General features: G+C 50.1%; 1 protein-coding gene across 2 annotated transcripts in view; it reads right to left on the bottom strand.

The window, feature by feature from the left end:
• IL13RA1 (interleukin 13 receptor subunit alpha 1) overlaps positions 1-12120 on the bottom strand; it is an 81211-nt gene extending 69091 nt beyond the window's left edge. The window contains exons 1-2 of one of the 2 annotated variants that reach the window (XR_008289827.1): positions 11898-12120; positions 4401-4540 (exon numbers count right to left, since the gene is read on the bottom strand). Coding sequence is in view for 1 of the 2 variants with exons in the window: in XM_027054220.2 (XP_026910021.1) it covers positions 4401-4540; positions 11898-11979 (222 nt within the window). In the remaining variant the exon portion in view is untranslated. The remainder of the gene's footprint in view (positions 1-4400; positions 4541-11897) is intronic. The other variant, XM_027054220.2, reaches the window with a different exon arrangement.
• Between the last annotated feature and the right edge of the window lie 5954 nt (positions 12121-18074).

Genomic DNA, 18074 nt, shown 5'->3' with positions numbered 1-18074 from the left:
GCCCCGAGGAAACAAAGAAAAAGAAAGGTGTATGAGCAACCTTCTGGCCGGCAGAAGGTTCTGGGGGGGATCTAGCTCCACGGACACTAATTCTGTGCCACCGGCAAAGCTCTGCCTTTCTGCAGTGGGACCTCCAGCCGCTCTTAGCCAAATACATTTTCACAACTCATTTCTGATCCTTCACAAGGAACCGACTCACCATTTGGCTTTCTATGGCGGTGCTGCCTACAGGGATGGAACACGCCGGTTATGCCAGCACAAAGCTTTCTGGAATTTTTTTTTTTTTCCCCCGAGAGAGCTCTCACGGCAAAGGAAGGAATCGGCCCTCGAGAGTGGCCTGCGTGCCGAGGAGGTGGGGGCTCTCAGCCCGTGAAAGCGGAGACCGGCCCCGGGACCGTGGGCAGGGAGGCGCGAAGGCCCCGGGACGCAAATGTCACCCACCTCCCAGTCTCACCAAGCACCAGTCCCATGTAGCTCAAGGTAAGTTAATATGCAATTGGCACGAAAGAAGTAGAAACCCCAACTGCCAACGACCGCCAAGTCCAGCACACCTTTATCAGACAAGGAACTAAACCCCTTCCAGCAGATCTTGATGAGGTACGTGCGATGGCTCCCACGTGACTTTCGGCTGGCTGCGGTGACTCATTCCACGGGTAGCTGCTGTATGACACGAGGCTCCACCCCTCAGGGAATCTGGGCTCCTTTGAAAATTTATCAAAATCCAAGGCCAGAGTCCTGAAATGATCCCTCCCCCTCAGGACCAACGTTCATTTGGCCGGATCACACCTTTCCCAATTCCAGATTCCTTTCTCAGTAGGAAAAGCACGCCGGCCTCGGCTTTTGCCTCTCTGGATGCCTGGATGGCACAACAGCTCTTTAATTTATTCACCTAGTGAGACTTGCCTGTCTCTTGGTGATGAAAGATACCTAATCTGATGCCAAAGCACATAAATCAACGTTCTTTTAACAACAACCAGCCAAAAAAACAAAAACAAAACCTGATGCCAGATCCTTCTTCGACTCACCAGACTGGGAAACTAGGAGATATTGCTACAACAATGGTGGAGGGCAGCCACTTAAAACTCATCTTGTATTTAAAAAAACAAAAATCGTATATGAATCCCTGTCTCTTGTGTTCATGGCCCTCCAATCTGAAGACTGAAAGTGACCTCAAGGGTTTATCTCATTTAGCAACGGAAGACCTCTAGACGGTCTCACAAGCCCCCCTAACATGTACAAACTATCCTAAAGCCACTACTGCGATCTGCTTCAAAGCGTATACCAGACAATCTGATGATCTTAATGCTTTGTCCAAAGGATGGGAAGGGGAAAGGGAAACCGCTCCTGCCACTCGTTCTCAGCCTCAGGACTGAAACACTTCAAAAGGTCACATGGGATATCTCCCATCATTGATTAGAAGAGATAATCCGTGTTTCTCACAACTGTGGCACTGACAGCACCAACGGTCAGAGGTCAGGTGGCTGGAATATAAATGAGCAGGCCTCAGGCAGAGGTCACTCTTCATGGTTTCCGTCTGGTCTCCCCAGGGGCAAAATGGAGGGTGATGTTAGGTTGAACCATATGACCTATAAAAGCAACAATTTCATGTGATTCGACGTAACAAGAAAAAGAAGAAGAAAAGGGACGATTATGGAACATGAGCTCGGGGCCAGGTGCATTGCGAACATCCTCTCCTCCAATGCACGCGCCGCTGACGTCGGGTGGGTCCCACCCCGGCATTTTACAAACAAGGAAATGAAGGCTCGGGGAGGTTAAGTGACCTGCCCAGGGTCACACGCCTTGACAGGGGAAGAGACACACCATCAAACCCAATCCTCTCTGATTCCACTGCTTCCTACGGTCGCTTTCAAGTCTCAGTTTCTGTATCTCTCCTGTGGAGTCGGCCCCATTTCCAGGCTACGATACCACCGTGTCTACGCGACCGACCCTCGAGTGTGCTTGGCTGGCTAATGAACGTGGACCTGTTAGAAGACAAGGTGACCTCCCCTCGGCTTCAACGCGATACTTAGGCGAAGCCCTTAAATAAGGTCTCTTCTGTGATTTCGCAGGGCCTGAAGTACTGAGAGTTGCCCCTAAGAATCCAAATGCCTGATGGCCCCTCCTTAGGAACAAGAGGAAGCCGACAGAGCGGAAGGGGAACTCAACTCCTGAGCTCAACTTCTGCATTGAGGGCATCTCCTTTTTGTCGGCTTGCTTTTTTTTTCTTTTTTTCTTTTTTTTCATTGAAGTATAGTTGACATACTAGTTTCGGGTGCGCAAAACAGGGATGCGACATTTATGTCCCTTACTCAGCGGTCCCCCTGACGGTAGGTCTGGTCACCATCTGTCACCGCACAAACTTCTTAGACTATTGTTGGCTGTCTTCCCTACGCCGTGGTCTTTGCCGTCATGGCTTATTTATTTTAAAACCGAAAGCTTGTACGGCTTAATCCCCTGCCCCTAGTTTTAATTTCTTGAGGAACCTCCATATCGTTTTCCAGAATTTACAGCCCCACCAACAGTGCAGGAGGGTTCCCTTCTCTCCACATCGTCACCAACACTTGATATTTCTGGTCCTTTTTTTTTTTTTTTTTTTTTTTTTTTTTTAAGATTTTGTCTTTAAGTAAGTGCTACACCCAATGTGGGGCTCAAACTTAGAACCCTGAGACCAAGAGTCGCATGCTCTACTCACTGAGCCAGCCAGGCACCCAGATATTTCTTGTCCTTTTGACACTAGCCATCCTGACAAGTATGAAGCAATAGATCCAACTGTGGTTTTGATTTGCATTCCCTGACGATGAGTGATGTTGAGCATCTTTTCATGTGTCTGTTGGCCATCTGGATGTCTTCTTTGGAAAAAATGTCTATTCGGGCCTAGAGGACCTCTTTTTTTTTAATGTTAGAGTGTGTGTGTAAGTGGGGGAGAGGGACAGAGGGACAGACGGAGAGAACCCTAGTCAGGCTCCATGCTCAGCATGGAGTCCGTCCTGGGGCTCGAGCCCATGACCCTGGGAACATGACCTGAGCTGAAATCAAGAGTGGGACGTTCATCCGACTGAGCCACCCAGAGGACCTCTTAAAATGCAAATATTTCTGGGGTGCCTGGGTGGCTCAGTCGGTTAAGCATCCGATTCTGGATTTCGGCTCCGGTCATGATCTCAGGGTCACGATCTCACGGTCTTGAGGTGGAGCCCCACGTCAGGCTCCACGCTAGGCATGGAGCCTGCTTAAAGACTTTTCTCTCTCTCTAAAAAAAAAAAAAAAAAGCAAATACCCTGAGTAGCCTCAATTCTCTATCAATGAACACCTAACCCGTAATTAACACCCCAGCAGAAAAGGGGGAAGAAAGTCAGATTAGTAAGTTTCCCTCAAGAGGAAGAGCCTGTTTCATCCTTGCTTTATTAAGCTTTCACATACATGATTTTCCATGTCCCAGAAAGCCAGAGAAGAGAGTAGAGCCACACTTTACACAGCAGGAAACTAAGGCTCAGAGAGGTTCAAGAACTTCCCCCAGGCCACAGGGATCGCTGAGTGGCCACCAACTACAGCCTAGTTCTCCTGACTCCCCCTGCTGCCAGGCTGCATGAACATGATGATTCCACGGTTCGCTGATCCAGAGCACCGTCACTAGTAACAACTTCTCCCATTCAGCTTTGTCATAGTCCCTGACAAATTCAACCCCAACCACCCCTGACCTCTCCCCTCACTGAAAGAAGGTATAAAGATACAAAATAGTTTTGAACAGCTGATCTGATGCTTTGAAGAATCTGTCAGTTAGAAGGGGCTACAAGACGATAGGGCCCAAGAGAAAATTCCACTGGACAAGACTACCGTAAAGAATCTGAAAATTATCCAATCTTGTTAACAAAAATTCACTTATATCAGTTGACTACATCTGACTGGAAAGGCTGAAAGTTCCCCTCATTTTTCCTCAGGCATCGGGAAACCTAGCCAACCCTACCTGCCACTGATGTCTTAGTTTTTCACTTTCCATATGGCCAATTACTTTTGTGTCACATAGTTCTTACATACCTGCGTGCGTGTCATTAGCAAGACGGTAAATGGGAAAACTCCCTGAGAAACTGGAAGCGTTATATACATGCAGGCAGGAACACAGGACGAAATGCTAACGCCATGATTTGTTGAGAGCCCAGTAGATAAAGATACCTAGTATTTCCCAACAGAGTATCTCACTGCGTTTCATTATCAAATAATGAGCCAACATTTTCAAATGTTCAAACGCTCGATTTTTTTCAACAGTCATTTTCCCAGGTAAAATTTAGACGCAACCCAAGACAAAAATTCCCACTTTGAAGTGAGGTTAGAATTCAGTTTATTCTTGGCTCCGGTTCAAAGTGCTCACTTTGCCTCATCAATGCAATACCTTCCAGAAAACTTACCTTATCCTGTTTGTTGTCAAAATGACTAAAATACCGTAAGGTGCAATTCGGGCTGGCTCCCTCAGGAGGGTCCCATGTCCAGATGACCGTGCAGAGGTTTTCAACAGAAACGCTCAAATTTGTCACAGGCGGCTGGGTTTCTGTTCAAATGAAGCACAAGGAGTACATTTATCAGCACTGGCCAGGGTTTTTAGTGGGTCATTTGATCCATTCCTCCAAGTCCTAGAGGCCAAGAATAGGATGACTGAGAGAACAACAGCTCCCGGGTATCGAGCCAGGCACCGTTCTAAGTCCTCTCCACATACTAATGCACCGAATCCTCACGACCACCTTACGAGACAGGGACGAGGAGCCTCATCTTGAAGATGAAGTGACCGAGGTCAAGCACACTGAGTCACTTGCCCCATGTCCCCTAGCTCGTCAATGGCAGAGCTGGGATACAACCCAGGAAGTGTGGCTCCAGGGCCACGTTCTTAACTACTTGCTTTAGTGTGGACACAGGGAAGAGTGCGGCCTGAAATTTCTGTTTTCCTCCTGCAGGAATTCGGGGCTCCCTCTGCTCGGGATCTACAGCTCACTCAGTGCAGACACGTCAATCTCGGCAGCTCCGCGGGTGGGTCTCAGCAGCGTGTCTTTAATCGTGCTTGCTAACGTGACCCGGGAACTGTTTTTATAACTTTTCCAAAGAAGTACTGAGAAAGATTTAACAGTGCCTGTCATTCCTCTGAGGTCTGACACTAAACAGCTGGGACTGTAGCTCTGACTAATCTGAAGAGGGAAGAAGAGAGGGAAACTGAACCAGTATCTTAAAAATGTGTTTCATTTGGAGAAAACCCACCACTGCCTCCACCAAATACTTAGTGACTCTATCGTTTTGGACCCAGCTCTATCACCAGGGAAAAGAGTTTTAAAGCTTCTGCCAAAAACAGGGAAAGACATAGAGTGGGGGAAAGGAAACACCATTTCAAACTTTGCCGAGAGCTTCTGAGACCAGGACTACCAAAATCACCCCCCGGGAACCGGATGACAGAACCTCTCTTCTACCTTCGCCACTTTTCTATAAATTGAAAATTATTCCAAAATAAAGTTCATTAAATTCATTAAAGAAAAAACAATCCCGGGGTGTGTGGATGGCTCAGTCAGTTAAGCGTCTAGCTTCAGCTCAGGTCATGATCTCCCGGTTCGTGGGTTCGAGCCCCACATCGGGCTCCGCTCCGCACTGGTGGTGAAGAGTCTGCGTGGGATTCTCTCTCTCTCTCCCCCCCTCTCTCTCTCTCTCTCTCTCTCTGCCCCTTCCCCACTTGCACTCGCGTGCGTTCTCTCTCTCACACACACAAAATAAAATAAACCTTTAAAAAATAATAAAACAAATAAATAAATAAATCCTCCCAAATTGCCCCAAGTTGCAAACTCAGTCCTTATTGATTGCTTATGGGATACCGTTGTCTTTAATTTACCAATCCACAGAGCTCTATTTTATACTCTATGCCAACACACTGGAGTGCACTGGGCCTCTTACATAATCCGTAAATACTTTATGCCATTACCTTCCTCTTCAACTGAACAAAAGATTCCTTTGGTCCCCAAACATCAGCCCCACAGGCACTACGTAGCTGGCATTTCCCCAAAGGCTCTGGACTCTGGATATTCATTCCCTTTCCCGACTCTGCTACCATCAGTGTTTCCCGCAAGGGTGACCAAAAGGCCCAAGTGTGGGGACGCGCAGCCCAGCCCGCGGCAGGACCAGCGGAGGCAGAAAATTCCCACTGCACTGAGTTAAAACCCAGCTAGCGTCCGGAAGCATCGACGGCTCAGGCAACAGTGCTGGCGTCAGGATTCTAAGCAACTACGGGCGTATACAGCGGTTTCATTTTGGCCTTTCTAACGCCACATCAGCACCCGTGAAGACAAATCATTTGTCAGCTCTAGAGCCTCTAATAAGAACTTCGTTCCTCCCGAAGACTACGATCTACTCTAGGCTTATCTGCCATATTCCGCACTTTCCAGAAACACCCGGCAGCAAAACTTCCTGACGCCCTACCTTCCTACTCCCACGCAAACATTAAAGCCCCGATAATAAAAAATATTACCTATTTATGGTAATGTAATAAATCACACCTCAATTTTCAAGGCAATTTAAGACCTTTTAGAATCTATTTTTGGGGGTGCCAGGGTGCCTCAGTTGGTTAAGCGCCCGACTCTTGGTTTTGGCTCAGGTCATGATCTTGTGGTTTCGTGGGTTTGAGCCCCACATCAGGCTCTGCACTGGCAGCACGGACCCTGCTGGGGATTCTCTGTCTCCCTCTCTCTCTGCCTCTACCCCACTCGTGCTGTCTCTCTCGAAATAAATCAATAAACTTTTAAAAGAAATCTGTTTTTTAACCTCAGTATTTTAATAGAACAATAATAGCCTGCACTATTTCCAATCTCTCAGATGGGTTTATTTTTCCCCCCATCTGTTAAGTGTCCTTTAGTCAAATCTTCTAATTGGTTTGCATTTTAGGCTACTTGTGGCTATCTGCCATCCCTTTTTTTTCTCCCTAATGGTTCCTTCCATTTCTCTTGAGGTTTTTCCACTTCCTATACTTTAAACACACACACACACACACACACACACACACACACACACACACGCTCTCAGTCATCCTGAAACTTAAAATACAATCTCCGAACATTTAGATATATATAGATACATGTGTATGTAGGTATAACACATGGAGATATGTACGTAAATAACCGGTGACTGTACTTCTCGTACAGATCTCTAATAGCTCCTCATATGTAAGACATGATATAATTTCAGTACAGCGTAGGATTATGAGCATGGACTCTGGAGCCAGACTGCCTGAGTTCCCATCCCAGCTCTGCTACAGACTGGCTGGCAAGTTCCTTAACCTCTCTGTGCTCCAGGTTTCTCACCTATAGCATGAGGATGATCAAGAATGACCTATCACAAAAGGGCAATTTTGAGGATGAAATGAGTTAATACAGATAAAATGCTCAGAACGGAGCCTGGCACAGGGCAAGTGCTATATAAACGTTAGCAATCTACTTGCTCTCTTTTTGAAGAAACAAAACAGTTCTAAACAGGTGCTTTGGAAGGCGCCTGGGTGGCTCAGTTGGTTAAGTGTCCGACTCTTGATTTCAGCTCAGGTCATGATCCCGGGGTCGTGGGATCGAGCCCCGCGGGCTCCGCAATGAGCGTGGAGCCTGCTTAAGATTCATTCTCCTTCCCTGTGGCCCTCTCCCCCCACTGATGCTCTCTCTCTCTCTCTAAAATAAATAAAATAATAAAATAAAATAAAATAAAATAAAATAAAATAAAATAAAATAAAATAGCTGCTTTGGGGGGCGCCTGGATGGCTCACCCGGTTAAGCATCTCACTTCGGCTCAGGTCATGATCTCGTGGTTCATGAGTTGGAGCCCCGCGTCAGGCTCTGTGCTGACAGCTCAGAGCCTGGAGCCTGCTTCAGATGCCGTGTCTCCCTCTCTCTCTCTGCCCCTCCCCTGCTCACACTCTGTCTCTCTCTCTTTCAAAAATGATTAAACTTAAAAAAATAAATAGTTGCTTTGGCTGTCTGTGAAAGGGATACGTGCCCACCGCCTGTAAGACAGAACGGGCATTTAATTCCAACCGTTCCTCAGAGGTTGATCACTGGCTTCAGAAAGGGGAATGGGAAGGAGGGACTCAAGTAGCTACCCCCAACTAAACTTCAACCCTCAAGAGAGTCTGTACGGTCACCTCGCACAAGATTCCATTCTACTTAGAAACTGAGACGGTCAATGCTCTAATAGGGCATGTTGCTTAGATAATAGTTTTTGCCCTCTCCTATTCAATCACAGGAGATGGCAGAGGCCTGCATATTTCGGGAAAAGTTAAGGAAATCACAACAGTCATATATGAGTCACCGCCTCCTTCCCTTACATCTACTCAGTCATCAACGTCTGTCCATTTTCTCTTGCAACATCTCTTTTAATCATCCCAATCATACCAATGTGCTCTTCTGGGCCTGCGAGACAGGCTGACACCAGTAAGTCATGGCCCTGGACAGGAGGCATTCACCACGCATCTTTCTTTCTTTCTTTTTGTTTAAATCTTATTTCTTTATTTTGAGAGAGAGAGACAGAGACAGAGAGAGAGAGAGAGAGCGCATGAGCAGGGGAGGAGCAGAGAGAAGGAGAGAGCAAATCCCGAGCAGGCTTCGTGCTGTCAGCACAGAGCCCGACACGGGGCTCGAACTTGCAAACTGTGAGATCATGACCTGAGCCGAAATCAAGAGTCAGACGCTTAACCGACTGAACCACACGGGCGCCCCCACAACACATCTTTCTGGTGGACAACTTCAACCCTAGAGTCCTGCACAGCTTTACGCTCCAGCGAGTCCTGTCACCCGGTCAAGTCTCCCTGCTTGCTTCTCCTCTGGTGTCATTTCCCTCACGCTGTGCCCCACTCCAGGCCTTCATGGGCAAATGAAACTCTTCTGCCTGGACTGACTTTGCCAACACACCCTCCTGCCAAGCCGGGCTGCTTGCTGCCCACAAGGGAGCACCGTCTCACCCTCATTTCTGGGTCTCTACTCTGGCTATTCTGCCCTGACTGGGAAGAACTTCTCCACCTACTCAAATTCCACCCATCCTGAAGGTCTAGCTCAAGTTTTACCTCTTCCCCACAACTACCAGTCCTCACAGCTTCCCCTCTTCTGAACGCCGACAGTGCTTATTATTTGGACCACACGGTCTGGCAATTAGAAAGCGAGTCTCCAATATACGATCAATCACTTCAAAACAAATGACCTGTCCATCTGTTCATGGGTCCCAACCAATCCTACCTGCTACTCTGGGAGGTGGCCAGCTCCTCTCCCAGCCAAGGACTCCCCCTCCCTTCTACAGAGGGAGGCACTGAATACAGGGGTCAGGGCATGACCTCTGGAGTCAGGCTGCCCAGATTGGACACCTAGCTCCACTCTACCACCCACAAGGCTTGAAGCAAGACTCTTAGCCTCACTGTGCCCAGCGACCTTATATCCAAAATGGGACTAACGGCAGCACCTATAGGATAGGTTTTGTGTAAAGATTAAATGAAACAACACAAATGGAAGACTCGGAACGCTGCCTGGCATAAAGAATATTAAACAGTATATAAATGCTAGTTGTTGTTATTAAGACATGCCACCATGTGGACTAAGCAGACTAAATTAAGCTTGTAACCTAATCATTTTATGAACACAGACGATTAGAGCCGGAAGAGCCCTTAGAACTTACAGGCGAGGCACCTGGGTGGCTCAGTTGGTTGAGCGTCCAACTCTTTTAAAAAAATTTTTTTTAATGTTTATTTATTCTTGAGAGAGACAGAGACAGAGTGTGAGCAGGGGTGGGACAGAGAGAGAGGGAGACACAGAATCCAACGCAGGCTCCAGGCTCTGAGCTGCCAGCACAGAACCCGACGCGGGGCTCGAACCCACGAACCATGAGATCATGGCCTGAGCCGAAGTCAGATGCTTAACTGACTGAGCCACCCAGGCACCCTGAGCATCTGACTCTTGATACTGGCCCAGGCTGCGATCTCATGGTTCGTGCGATTGAGCCCTGTGTCGAGCTCTGGGTTAACAGCACGGAGCCTGCTTGGGATTCTCTTTCTTTCTCTCTCTCTCTCTCCCCCTCGCCCACACTCTCTGTCTCACTCTCAAAATAAATAAACAATTAAATTAAAAAAAAGAACTTACAGATGAGAAAGCTGCCACCCAAGAAAAGGGAAATGATGAACCCAGAGTCCCACAGCTGGGAAATGTCAGACCACTAAAACTCAAGTCCCCTGCTTCTTTTTTTCTTCACCGTATCTCATTGAAATTTTATCAATATTTCTTTTTTTTTTAAGTCATCTCTATACCCAGCATGGGGCTTGAACTCACAACCCTGAGATCAAGAGTCACATGCTCCACTCATGGAGCCCAGCCAGAGGCCCCGCAATTTTATCAATATTTCTAATGGGAAAAAAGTTTCTGTATTCTAAGTAACCCAAGTTACCAAAGAACTGCTGAGACAAAACTGATTAAGTTGGGGGTTGCCGGTATTGCCTAGAAGGCCAGCTGTTGTTTCAGGTGCGTGTGGGAGGCTGCAGGAGGCAGGGTGTTGGAGCAGGACCATGAACATCAGGAGACTAAGGAGACAGGTGACCCTAAATAAGTCCCTTGCCTTCTCTGGATTTCATTTCCCCACAGGATATGGGAATCCGATGTTCCCAACTGAACTACACTCCACGGTTGTCCGCTAACCTACAGAGCTCGGCTCAGTGCTAAACAAGGCAGACGCTTGAATAATTATTAACCGAAAACTTCCAACCTGCCTCCGGCCTCCACTTTAAATGCCACCTTTTCAAGTAAGGCCTTCCCACTTCACCCTGTTTATAATGGCAAACCCCTTCTCAGCTTCGTTTTTCTTCACTGTACTCAGCGCCGTCCCACACACCTGATATGTTACTTTTCCCTCCTCTCTGACTCTGCCAAGAGCCTAGAAGCTGTACAGGGCAGGGGCTGGCTCGGTCTACTTCGCTCACCGCTGCATCCGCAGCCCCGAGAACCCTGGCACGGAGCTGAGTGCATACGTTTTGTTGACTGAATCAATAAGGGGCATCAAGATTTCCTAATCAACGTTTCAACTTGGGTTTCAAAGCACAACACACTGATGGAAATGCAATCAGCAAATTGTGGGTGTTTGTGTCAATATGGTAATAAGACCTCTCGGATGTGGAGCTACTGTGGTCACCCAACGCGCCCAGAAGGCCGCTCAAGCCAGGAGCTGTCCGTGAAAAAGTCATCAGCCCCCAACTTTTCACAGTGTAACTCCGCCGGGCCGATTAACGAAAAGTTGCCACACGGGGTGAGGGCGACGTGCGACCCCTCTGTAGTATCTCTGCAACTCGTCTGTAAGCCGACAATCGTTTCCAAACGTAAAGGTTAGTAAAGAAAACAAAAAGGCATCCACCCGGATGCTGCTCCCGGTTTCCCAACGGATTTCTTGAACGCCGGTGGAGGCGGGGGCCCTCGCGTCTTTTTTCTACGAGGACCGGGGTCTCCAGGAGTTCCCTTCAACTCCCACCGCCTCACTCACAAGGAGCCCCGGCGCGACCCCGACTCGCCCCGGCCTCGGGCGCCGTCCGCGCGGCTTCCTGGCCCCTCATCCCCTCCCGGACGACCTCCGACGCCGCGGGCATGTTTCCGTCCGGCGCCCGGGCGCCGGGCTCTTCCCGACGGCGCGAGGGAAGTACGGCGGCGAGTCGTCGTCCTGCCCCGCCGCCGCCACCGCCTGCGACCCGGGAACGCCCCGTCGCTCCCGGGTCCCCAACCTCAAACCGGGCGCCGGAGGCTGCGGTCGCCGGGCGTCGTGAGGACCCCCCCCCCCACCCCCCGGCGCCCTCCCTCGCCGCAGCCCTCGACCCCTGTCCGCCGCGACCCCAGCCGCCCCCTCGGCCGCCGCCCCGGGCCCGCGGCCGCACTCACCGGTGGTCGCGGCGCCCCCGCCGCCGCCGCCGGCGCAGAGCAGCAGCGCCCACAGCCCGCAGAGCCGCGCCGGCCGCTCCATGCAGCCCCTCTCCTCGGAGCCCGGCCGGGCTGCGGGCTCGGGCAGTCTCCGCCTCCTTCGCTCCCTCTCCCACTTCCCGGCTCCGCCGCCCTGGAGGCTGGGGGCCGGCGCAGACCGGAAAGGCCGCCCCGCCCACCCGCCGCAGGTAACCCGAGCCGCGAGCCGCGGGCGCGGGCGGAGGGGGCGGGGCGCCGGGGTCCCCGCCCCTCCCGCGCCTCCTGCGCCTCGCGCCTCGCGCCGCACCTGGCCCCGCCGCCGCCCCGCGTCCCCCTCCTACCCCCTGGAGCCCCGGCTCGGCTCGGGCCGCGCTGAACTTCCTCGACCGCGTCGCGGCCCGGCCCGGGCGCCCGCCGGTCCCGCCCTCCCCCCTCCGCGCGCGGGAGGCAGCCCCGGCCGGCGTCGCCGCTCCGTGCGGACCTGCGGGGCCTGGGTCGTGGCGGGGCCGGGACGAGGGCCACCTACGGGAAGCAGCCTCGGCCCGGGAGTCGGGAGGCGCGGCTGCCAATCGTCGGCCTCTGAGCCCTAGTTTCCTACTAACTCTGACTCCAGGCTTAGTAATCCCAACCCCACCTCCCACGGTGGACTGGGCTCCAAGTGCACAGCGGGGACTTCGCAGGGGCGTGCTTGGTGAATAGGCCGAAAGGTGTATTGGGAAGCTGGTAACACATAACGACGTGGCGTCGGGGTTGGGGGAGAGCAAAAGTTTTCATGTGAAGGACAGTGCCATACTCTGTACAGTTCTTGCATTTTAAAAGCGCACATGCAACTTTCTACATAATTCTTTTTTACCGGTTTAGGCCAAAGGACACACGCTGAATACAGAAAGTGGGTGACTATGAAGGTCAATGAGGCTGGGGATGGAGGAAAATGGGAACCCTTGTTACTTTCCTATTGCTGCTGTAACAAATTACCATAAATTTAGTGACTTAGCACAGTTTTATTAGCGTTCTGGAAGTCAGAAGTCTCACCGGGCCAAACTCAAGGCGTGAGCAGAGCTGTGTTCCTTCTGGGGGTTCCGAGAGAGATTCCGGTTTAAAAATTTTTTTTAATGTTTATTTATTTTTGAGAGAGAGAGAGAGAGAGAGAGACCCCGACAAAGCCGAGCGGGGGAAGGGCAGAGAGAGAGGGAGACACAGAATCCGATGCAGGCTCCAGGCTCTGAGCTGTCAGCACAGAGCTGGATGCGGGCTCGAACGCACAAATGGAGAGATCACGACTGAGCCACCCGGGCACCCTGAGAGATTCTGTTTTTAGCTTCTAGAGACTTCCCAGTTTCCTTGGTTTGTTGCTGCACCACTCAGGCCACTGCTTTCCTTGTCTCCTCTCCTCTGATTCTGACCCTCCTGCCTCTTTTTTTCATTTATAAAAACCCTTGTGATTAGATTGGACCTACCAGATCATCCCTGATAATCTCCCCGTCTGAAAATCCTTTATTTAATCACATCTACAAAGTCACTTTTGCCTTATAAGGTAACACAGTCACAGTTGCCTGGGACTGGGGCATGGTCATCTTTGGGGAGGGGCATTGTTCTCTCACCACCACCCTCCAAAAGGGTCGCATCTGGATGGATGATGAGACCTACTAACCTAGGTGTATATTCTGGTTGAATTAAGCCAAGGTTGAATTAAGCCAGTGTATGCACCTGAGATCTGTTGCAAGAAATACATAGCAATAGCAATGCTGATAACACACCTAGTCTAGACCCTACCCAAAAGGCATGGGGATATTTTAACGTATCTGAAACAAAGGCCTTACTCTTACATTTGTGGCCCTCGAGTTCCATAAATATTTACTGGCCTTTCAGGCCCTGTGGTAGCCACTAATTAAAAACAGGCCCTGCCAACGAAGAGCTGCAACCGGTGTAGGGGGGGCTGTTGTAAAGGCAAAAGCAAGGAACTGTGGGACACAAAGAAGGGGTCGCCCTCTGGGAGAGAAGAGACAAAGGAGGCTTCCAGAAGGCAGGCCTGCCGGCACAGAATCTTGCAATTCTAAGTCTTGTGCTCAAGGTTCAGAATAAGTCCTTGTGTTATTGAACGACATAATGTTTAGGAAAACACTCTGTAAACCACCGAAGCTGGTAGAACTGAGAGATATTACCGTTGTTTCTAAATCCCCCTGCAAATAGGACAGCCACTCTCTAACCTAAGACCCCTCCCCCATCACCACACACATGCGCTTGTTGACATTTGCTATAAACATTATACAATAAGTTTATAATAACATTTCCAAAGTGATTATGTCATCTGCCTTTTAAGAAGTCTCCACTTGGAACTGGAACCCTTGGACACTGGCTTCGTGCCACCGTGGGCACTGTCTGGCATAGTTTGAGTGAGTGCTTAATGAAATGAGCAGTAATGGCAGCAAATGATTAGAAAAATAAGGGTCACAATTTGTCATTAGCCTCCAGAGACGTCCCTGTGGCTTAAACATTGTGAGGCAAGAGACAAAGAAAGGGCAGTGGTGCGGCCATAATGGTACTGGCCTGCTGACCACAAATACGAGTGTTCTAGCCAATTCTACTTCCTTTCTACCCTAAACTTGAAGCAATGTTTTTTTTTTTTAAATGGTTTTGGGGGCACCTGGGTGACTCAGTCGGTTAAGCATCCGCCTCTTGGTTTCAGCTCAGGTTATGGTCTCACGGTTTGTGGGTTCGAGCCCCGCATCAGGTTCTGTGCTCACAGCGCGGGGTCTGCTTGGGATTCTCTGCCTCCCTCTCTCTCTGCCCCTCTCCCACTGTCTCCCTCTTTCAAAATAAATAAACATTAAAAAACATTTAAAAAAATGTTTTGGGGCGCCTGGGTGGCTCAGTCCGTTGAGCCTCTGACTTCAGCTCAGGTCATGACCTCACGGTTCATGGGTTCGAGCCCCTTGTCAGGCTCTGTGCTGACAGCTGAGAGCCTGCAGCCTGCTTCCGATTCTGTGTCTCCCTCTTCTCTGCCCCTCCCCCGCTCACGCTCTGTCTCTCAAAAATAAACTTAAAAAAAATTTTTTTAATGTTTTGAAGGGGGTGGTGAGGCTTAGGAATGCTGTTTCTTCAACATCGATGTTTTATTTGTAATTTCTGTGTACTTTTGCTCAAAAAGCATCTTAGACTGAATTAGGCCACTGCTCTGCTCTGCAGGAGGATGAGGACAAGATGAGGACTTTTCAGGAACTGCCACAAACAGCTCTTATTTGGGCTTTGTGTAATCAAAGTCATAATGAGTCAACATCACGTTTAGCTCTAGTCCTTAATTCTTTGAGCCCTGATGATTCGGCTAATCACCTTTCTTTTCGCCTTGGCCTGACGTGACTGGAGTTCTGGGCTGATCTATGTGCCTCGGCCTCTCCAGCTGGCTTTTGGGGTCTTTGCCCTTTCCCTAAGGCTTTCCCCTTTTTTTGTAAGCGGAGTCAGAAAAGGGCACAGGCCAGGAAATATCTGGGGGGAAAGAATGATGTTCCTCTTGCCACGGTCAGGTCTCCTTCCAGCCCGTTGGAAACGGCCTCCTGAGTTTCTAAAGGACACAGACACCAGCATACATACCAAGGGCTTAGCTGCGAATTCTGGCCCCTTAGGTAAAAATCTCACAAAAGGTCTTCCACCTTTTATCAGGCGAAACCCCAACAGATGCTCACAGCCACTGCAGGGCAAAGCAAAAAAGGAAATAGCAAATAGGGAACTTCCCTTCTTCTGACATTAGTGCGCCGGTTTCCAATCAAGGTTGGTTTTTCCTCCCCAGGGGACGATTGGCAATGTCTGGAGATATTTTTGGTGGTCACGCCTTGGGCTGGGGGGGGGGGGAGGGGGGGTGTGCTATGGGCGTCTAGTGGGTAGAGGTGAGGGATGCTGCTGAACATCCCTGCCATGCAGGGGACCATCCACCCCTCCCACCCCCCCCCCCCAAAAAAAAAAGAATTATCCAGTTCGAAATGACAATAGTACCAGAGTCGAGAAATCCTGAGCTAGCAGACTCTTTGTTTCTTTTGTTCTTGGCTCCTATCCACCCATTGTCCTCATGCCCACCACCAATTAGTGAGAGATTAATGCTAAAAGTACATGTCCTTGATACCTCCCTTTCCTGTATCTAGGGCTTGTGGTTTCCCCGCCCTGCCTCCAGCCGCGCAGTCACTGATCTCACAAAACCTCTCTCGGGTCTATTCTCCTCCTTCCTCCCCTCCACTGTTCTCATCAGGTCCTTATTGCCTCTCCCTTGTGCTATTGCAAGGGTCTGCAAATCTCCCCTCTGCGAGCCAGATCTTCCCAGTGTGCGAATCTGATCATTTCACCACAGAGAACGTAAAGATGAAAGTGACATGGCCAGTGTCGTGCTCTCAACGTCTGGGTTTCATCGACTCGAAGGTTCTTGCTCTTCGGCAAGTCGTTTCCTTTTTAAATTTTTGTTTTGAGAGAGAGAGAGATGGCAAAAGTGAGCGAGGGACAGAGAGAGAATCCCACGAGGGGCAGACGGGGGTGGGAGGCGGCGTGGGGGTAGGGAAGCAGGGCTCACCCAGGCCTCGTATTTTACCAGAAGCAGGGCTCGAGCTCACCCAAAGCGAGGATCGAGCTCACGAACGGTGAGATCGTGACCTGAGCCGAATCAGACACTTAATGACCCAGCCACCCAGGCGCCCAGTAAGTGTTTTTCTTCTACAGGTTTGGTGAAGCTCACCCAAGAGAGTGCTTGTTTGCACAAGGGGCCTGTGACAGGATCCTTTGGGTTTTAGCCTGAGGCAGAGAGGTGTGGTGCTGGGACGTCTGCCTGGGTCAAAGTCCCGAAGCCCATCCACGTCCGGGTCTCCAAACTTTACAGTGGCTATTAAACGGACTCTTGGATTCAACAAGGCACCCATCTGCTCAGAACCGTCCACCGACCTCCAAGGCCCTTCCCTATCCCCCCTTTCTAACCTCATCTTCCACTGCTCAGCCCAATGCAAGCTTCTCTGGCCACACTCACCTCTCAGCTATTCCTCACAGGAGCCAAGTGCACTCCTGCCTCAGGGCCTTTGCCCTGTCTATTTCCTCTGCTGTTTGCTCCAGCCTCCCCGGATAGCCACAGTCTTACTCCATCATTTCATTTAGGTGGCTCCCTGAGGCCTGCTCTGGCCACCGCGTGGAAAATTGCAAGCCCCACCGACACTCACTTCTAGCCCCCTTTCTGGGTCATTCCGCCCCGTTACACCGGAATGTAAGCTTCGTGTTTTCTGATTTGTTCTCAGCTGTATCCCCAGCACTGAGAACTGTACCTGACACGTAGTTCATACACAATAAAGATGGGAATAAATATACAAATGAAGAAATCACACTGTGCCAAGTGCTCTCAGGGATCCCAACCAACCAACCAACCAACCAACAAAACGCAACCATTCTTGCCGTTGACCTTGGGAGATTCCCAGTCTCAGGTGTGGACAGGTATAGAAGACAATTAAGGAAAATGCAACAAACAAACAAATGTAAATGGCAAACATGTTCGTTTGTGAAACGGGTCTCAGAGAAAGGCAAGACAGGCCAGTGTGGCGGGAACTGCTTTTGAAGACTTCTTGGACTAGATGGGAATTGAACTAGGCCTTGAAGGATGACCAGAACTTGAGAGAGACAAACAGGGAGACAGAGAGACAGAAAGCGAAAGAGAAAGAGAAAAAGTGAACAGCATTTTATGGCTGGATCTTATACGCAATAAGGAGCCACGGAAGACTTTTACGAGCAAGGTGGTGACATTGTGAAGGTGATATTCGGGAGGGGCGCCTGGGTGGCTCAGTCGGTTAAGCGTCCACCTTCGGCTCAGGTCGGGAACTTGTGGTTGGGGGGTTGGAGCCCCGCGTCGGGCTCTGGGCTGACAGCTCGGAGCCTGGAGCCTGCTTCGGATTCTGGGTCTCCCTCTCTCTCTGCCCCTCCCCCACGTGTCCTCTCTCTCCCTCTCTCATATATAAATAAAGATGAAACAATTTTTTTAAGTTAAAAAAATCTTTAAAAAGTGATACTTGGGAGATCTGGTTTTCTTGAATTATGAAAACTTCCCTAATTCTTGCCTGGAGGCGAGAAGGCTGGAGTAAGACTGAGGGGTTCGCACTCGGGGACAGAGCCGGCCGCCGGGCCAACTTCGGGCTCCTCCACCAA

Source organism: Acinonyx jubatus, chromosome X, assembly GCF_027475565.1.
Source record: "Acinonyx jubatus isolate Ajub_Pintada_27869175 chromosome X, VMU_Ajub_asm_v1.0, whole genome shotgun sequence".
Taxonomy (NCBI): domain Eukaryota; kingdom Metazoa; phylum Chordata; class Mammalia; order Carnivora; family Felidae; genus Acinonyx; species Acinonyx jubatus.
Note: the sequence above shows the minus strand (reverse complement) of the source record. Positions and strands in the feature narration are given on the sequence as shown.